Below are 6,775 nucleotides of genomic sequence, written 5' to 3'. Positions count from 1 at the left end.
GTCAAATTCCCTCAGGATTTACCCTGAAACTCTGTACCTCAGTTTGTAGATCCTTTGTCAGTGTCAGCCATATGGATGAGTCACGGCCATTGCTTGACCAATTTGCTCTCTGTGAAAGCCTGAGAGAATGTTTTCTTTCCATGTGACTCTCCTTAGGCACACTCTACATCATCAATCACTTTACTATATGGCCCCAAAATCTCCTTGATCAGAAAATTTGGGACACAACTGAGTTACAGGATGTTATAGTACAGGTTCTCCTATTTCCTGGGACCTTACAGACCTTGAAAGGCTAGGGCCAAAATGTTGACTGTCCTTGTAGCCCTTCAAAAAACACTTACTTTAAAGAGAGTATAGTAATAACTGATATGAAATTAGAAACAGTACACATTTAGAGGTCCAAGATGACAGGTATTTCAAGCATGGTTTTGGTATTACACATTGCTCTCCTCAGTGAAGTTGCTTAGTTCACAGGTATCTGCATCTCATATTTTCAATAGCTAGTGTTCTACAAAATCTCCAACATTATAAGACAGTGGGGATAAGCTTAAGGGTTACATCACTATCTCCTAGAATTTCAGTAATGATACGTGATTTTTTAAGCCAGTTGAATAAAAATGGTAAAGAAGCATATTTCGTTTTTCTTTTCTATAATATTGTATATTTTTCAATTGTCCCAAATTTTATATCCTGTAGATGGAGCTTAAATTGTAGATCTCATTTGATGCAGTCCATTACATTGCCTTGTGTATTGCATTTGTTACAGAGCATAAAATAATAATGTATGCCTGCTTTTAAATTTATTATTTGTATTTTTACTTTTTAATGGAATGTCAGGTCAAATTAAAAATGTATATCATACCAAATGCACAGTGCAAAAAAAATATAGTTTGTCTCATTTTATCAAATGTACTTATATAGAGTATCTCAATCAAGTGACTGCCCATGTAGTATTATTTGGAGTGCACCAGAAAGCAGAGGTTACACTGACTGCCTGAATCATAGGTGACTGGAGAGAATGTTATGGGTTTATTTTTATTTTGGGAAGGGTCTACAGGGTGTCCAGGGTCTCACTGTGTATATCAGATCCACCTGTTTACAGCCTCCTAAGAACTGGGACTACAGGCATGTGCCACCATGCTCGGTCTCTATTGCTGTCTCAGTGCACCCCGGGGGTGGAGCTGGCATGGCAGGCTCAGGGATTGAACCCCTGGTCCCTGTGCCTGCTTGCAGGTGCTTTAATCCATTGAGCTATTTGGCCAGCCCTGAGAGAATGTTATGTTTTGAATGGAATTCCTCAAGTACTTAACTGGTTGGAAGTGCACCCGTCACCTCCACCAGAAAGCTGTTATTGTGGACACATAGGCATAGATGATATGCTTGAACTACACTGATATGGTGCATTGTGTGACATTTTGATTCATGATGAATTAAGCTTCTGGAGAAAAACAAGGGAGAGAAGACCATGATATTAAATCTCAAGAATTAAAGGAAGAAGAAAGTAGCAAAGTAGAGAGAAGTTAGGCATAAATAGTTCATTACTGAGCCTGGGAAACATTTGAAAAGGGAAGTGAGGAAGCTTGTGCTCCAGCAGTAACTTTGGTTTATTAATGGTTTTAATTAGTCCTAGTTGTCATGCCTTTAAGCGACTTTTGGGGTCATTGAGCCAGTAGAGTAATTTTGGTCAATAAGCAGTGATCCTGTACTCATCTATAATGCTTATTTATACTTTCCAGTCCCATAGCTTTGAAAAGCTAGTGCAATTTCAAGAGAATGTGCAATGTCAAATTTGTGGTGGGTAACACTATTTTCAAAAGTGTGTGTGTGTGTGTGTGTGTGTGTGTGTGTCCTTTTAAAAAAAAGATTGCTTTGTAAGGTCAGAAGCATCATGGGACCTCTCCGCAAATTCATGTAGTAAATTGATTTGACACCAGTTGAACAAATCATTACACTAAAAATAAATTCCTAGTACTTAGCCGTCCCCAAATAAACCACACTAAAACTCGACTGTCACAGTTGAGTTGATTTCCAAGTAAACTTAATGGAATAATTAAATTATTGCACTTTCACTAAAAATATTTCTTTCCATGCAGTGGCTCCTGCAGCCCCATTTATTTTCCGTTTTCCATATGTTTTCCTTCCCAGATCATCATGGGAGTGATTTTGCTCTATAATTTACTTGGATCAAGTGCGTTGGTGGGCGCAGCTGTCATTGTGCTCCTCGCGCCAATTCAGTACTTCATTGCTACAAAGTTGGCAGAAGCTCAAAAGAGCACTCTTGTAAGTAGCATCTTTTGGAAAATTCATTAGGAAAATCCCAAACTGCTGTTTTATTTTTATAACATACAGAGTTCATACGTGACGCTGAATAATTTTAGAATCGTTGTATTTCATTGCGATTGTTAGGCAACAAATGTGTGTTTTCTGTGTGGCAAAAACCATTTCATTGTTGGTACTAAGGATTGAACTAGTACATGCTGGACATACTAACTGCACTCCCAGCCCCTTTTAGGTATTTTGTTTAATTTTGAAATAGGGTCTTACTAAATTGCCTAGGCTAGATTTGAATTTACAATCCTCCTGCCTCAGCCTCTCAAGCAGCTAGAATTACAGGGATAAGACATCATGTACAACTGTGAAAACAGACTTTACAAGTGGAATAAAAATGTTTTGACCAATTTTTCATGCCTATACCTGGTATTCTGAATAACTAATTTGAAGGCAGCAATGGGCAATATAACAACTACTATTGAAACCCTATCATTGTGGTTAGTGAAATTCTGTACCATTTATACTTTGTTTTTTACTATTTTTATTCTCTTTTAAAAAATTAAGATGTGAAAATCTTAGATTCATACTTCCAGAATCCCTTCTCTTAATGCTTCTAAGTGCCAAGAGAATGCGGCTTTGGCTTTTCCTTTTTGATTTATTCTTCAAAGAATACGCTTTAGTGTACTTTGAGACAATTGATGTCAGTTGTTAACATGAATCCAGAGGCAAGTGAAGGGTCAGGTTTGGCGGCTCTGAAATTACATTTCCCTCAGGTAGATGTTTACCAGACCATGAGGTGTGGAGTTACATAGAAAATACTGTAGTGGCAGCTGCTCTGGCTGAATAAGTTCCTGGTCAACTTAGCAAAGCAGACATAAGCCCAATTATTGACCCTCCTGCCCTCGATTTGCCATGAAATCATTTTATTTAAGCAAGAATTAGCAGCTCTGAAAAACATACTTGCAAATAATAAAATTGTTGGCAGCATGTTTAGAAATAACGTTTAACTGAATATGAACTAGACTGTCTGTAAGTCAGCCATAAAATGTAGGAACAGCCCGCTAATGAAATGGCTTCTCACGCTGATGTTTCTACCGCAACTAGCAAGTTGCTGTCACAAGAATGGCTTTTTATTAGTTGGCTTTCTTGTACTTCTGGTGAAATTACTCATTGTTTCTGTCTGACCCATCTACCCTTTTTGTTCCACCACATAAATATAGAAAGGGGTGAAAGAGGGACATAAATGGAGATGGGACTACCCCGTGCAGCTCTCTTTGTTTAGCTGTTCATAGCATATCCATTTACTCAATGAACCATCCTAAGCATTTAAGACCCTGTAAAGTGAAAAAGAAGAACTAAATACAGCCCATTGGCTACTTTTGCTTCTTCCTATCTGTACTTTGTCCACTCTGTCATCCCTTTGGATAGGTACAGCTTGTATTCCACCTTGCTAATAATTCTAGTACATTGTTTGGTGATGAAGGAAGATACACAGTGGATTAGACGCTCTCTATCATTAATCCAAGTTGTTAGTATATGGTACACCTAAATTAGGAATTAAAAATAAGAGCTTAAAAAGACGGATGTAGAAATCACCTGGAATTAAAGATAACTTTAGTTTCCATAACTGCACTATGAAAACAGCATGTGAATGCATATAGTATTGTACATTAGTAAGATAAACTTTTCTTAAATTCATGGTTTTTCTTCATTGAAATATAAATGATAGGGCAGAAGGGAGAATAAAATAATCTAGACATTGAGAGCTGCTTTTTCTTTATTATTTCTAAAGATTCATGTCTATATTATCTGCAGTTATTCCAGAAAATCATGATAAACTGAAGAAACTACTTTATATAAACCAAATAACAAATACGTATAATTTTTTTTTTTAGCAGAGAAAAGTTTCGAGGCCATATCTTTAAATTCTTCATTTTAAATTGAGGCATCAGTGTGCCATGAGTTTAACTCTTTCTAGGAATTTGACAGCCTGATTAGTGTCAGAGTGAGTCAAAAATTGAAATCTCAGCCTCAGTCTATTCCTGTGTCCTACTTTTTGAGTTCAGCTGGGCATAGCTTGTGCTATATTTTACGCTATTGCTTTTATAGGATTATTCCACTGAAAGACTGAAGAAAACAAATGAAATATTGAAAGGCATCAAACTTCTAAAGTTGTATGCCTGGGAGCACATTTTCTGCAAAAGTGTGGAAGAAACAAGAATGAAAGAATTATCGAGTCTCAAATCCTTTGCACTTTATACTTCACTCTCCAGTAAGTTGCCATTGTTTCCAAACAGGGGACGTTAATAGTAGTCAACTGGGCTGGTGAGATAGCTCAGCAGTCTAAAGAACCTGCTTAAGCAAATTTGGGAGAGCACACAGGGACCCTGGTTCAATCCCTGCTACCACATGCTGCGCCAGCCCCACCCCACGGAGGACTGAGGCAGCAACTACAACAACAAAAAAATTAGTCAACTAGCATCATCTGTCCAGCTTGGATTATAGTCAGAGAAATGCTCTCTCCAGCAAAGGAAGTGCTTTATTTTCTAGCTGTATGCACATGATAGCCACAAGCCACATGATGCTATTTATATTTAATGTAAAGACAAGGGTAGACACAGGCTTAACGTTAAATAGAACTGAATTTGATTCCTTGCAAGTTGAGTGCCACTGGCCATGTTATTTTACAAAGTGAAATCCTTCACTTTTTTATGTGTAGCATGAACATGGTAAAAATATTAGTAATTTAACTGAGATATTTTATCAGTTACTGCTTCGGTGGTGCAATTGGTTTCCTTCCTTTATATAAACTCAAGTACAAATACATCTAATTTTTTCAATAGAGAGAAATTTGGAGGCTGTACCTTTAAATTCTTCATCCTTTTCTCCTCCCTCCCTCTCTCCCTTTCTCCCTCCCTTCCTTCCTTTTTCCTTCCTTCCTTCCACGATTCATGGCCTTCACACTTAGTGACATCTCCAGATGTCTTTTTCAAATATTTTTAATTTTGAGAGAGTCTTGCTCAGTGGTTTAATTGCCCATGATGTTCTCAAACTTAGAAACCTCTTGCCCTAGCTGCCCAAATTGCTGGGATTACAAGTGTATACCACCAAATGCAGCTAAAATTGGATTTTAGTGAAAGTTAATTTAAGTTAATTTATTATATTTATTATATATTATTTTATTTTTTTATGGTTTTCATCCTAAAAGATTTTGAAAATTATGTACAGCTATAATTGTCTTATCCACCTTTGTGTGTGTGTGTGGAACTGCGGAATGAACTCAAGCCGTTGTGCTTGCCAGAGAAGCGCTTATTCTACTGAGCTAATTTCCTCGGCTCCTCTATCTTTTTTTTTTTTAAGAACTAATATTTTCATGTGGACTGTAGTTGAAATACCGTTTTCAAAACTTGGGGAGAAACTAAAATCATTTTCAAGTAAAAGTGCCAAATAGGAGTCATGTACAATCCTCTCTTCTCTAATATATTTTTATTTTTTTTTTCTCTCCAAGTATGAAGCATCACTCTCAAGAATGATGGGTTCATGTTAGCACAATTTACAAACATTTAACCAAACTGTATCTTGGCTAATATTTGCATGATGGATTTGTGCGTTAATTTTACTTATCCCTATTGCTTCCAAGTACTTGAACAATTTAAAGCTTTATAGACTTATATGGTGTTGCATCTGTTGAATTATGAATGTCTTTAAATCTTAGAGATGATAAATACTTCCTCTGTGAAACAGAAAAAATACTGAGTCTACACTCTATTCTAGACACAATGTCCAGTATAATGGTAGTACCCTGCATTATGGCATCTTGTGAGAATAAAAGTGGTCACAACTGTGATACTGACAGGAAATGTTAAAATATTGGAAGAATGGTATTTGTAGAACACTATGAAAAAACTACAAAACAAGAAAGAAATTTTAAGAGCAATGGTATAGAAGAGCGGATACCTCCAGGTATTAGTGCTAACATGCAACCAAATCATGGCTCATCAGCTTGTTGGCAGCAAAACCTTGAACAGCTGTTTTCTGCCATCTCCATTTTCTCATTAGCAAGCTGAGAATTAGCTTTGGGATGAAGTAAGGCTATGTTGTGGAGTGTCTGGAAATGGTATCTGCTAAGTTAGAAAGTGTAGTTAGAGCTAGGCATGGTGGTGCACACCTGCAATCCCAACCCTCGGAGGCTGAGGCATGGAGGATCCTTGAGTTCGAGACCATCCTGGGCTACAAAGTGAGCTCAAGGCCAGCTTGAGCTGCATCGTAAGACCCTGTCTCAAAAAGACAAAAATAAATAAATAATAAATAAGCAAATAAATAAATAAAAGCATAGTTAGAACAAACACCAGCAGGACTGGAAATCCGGTCGTACTTTTTATATTCAGTGTTCTTGCCACATGAGATATGTTTGGAAGAGACTCTACAAACAATTTTCTAGTCTCTGTGGCTGAGTGGTCATGTGCTGTGTATGGATTTAATTCATTGGTGAAGGTCAAGAAGA

General features: G+C 37.1%; 1 protein-coding gene across 1 annotated transcript in view; it reads left to right on the top strand.

Moving 5' to 3' along the window:
• Abcc9 (ATP binding cassette subfamily C member 9) overlaps nt 1-6,775 on the top strand; it is a 154,042-nt gene that overhangs the window by 31,446 nt on the left and 115,821 nt on the right. The window contains exons 10-11 of the mRNA XM_004634654.2: nt 2,146-2,280; nt 4,381-4,543. Of these exons, the coding sequence (XP_004634711.1) occupies nt 2,146-2,280; nt 4,381-4,543 (298 nt within the window). The remainder of the gene's footprint in view (nt 1-2,145; nt 2,281-4,380; nt 4,544-6,775) is intronic.

Source organism: Octodon degus, unplaced genomic scaffold, assembly GCF_000260255.1.
Source record: "Octodon degus isolate 3935 unplaced genomic scaffold, OctDeg1.0 scaffold00064, whole genome shotgun sequence".
NCBI classification, from domain to species: domain Eukaryota; kingdom Metazoa; phylum Chordata; class Mammalia; order Rodentia; family Octodontidae; genus Octodon; species Octodon degus.
Note: the sequence above shows the minus strand (reverse complement) of the source record. Positions and strands in the feature narration are given on the sequence as shown.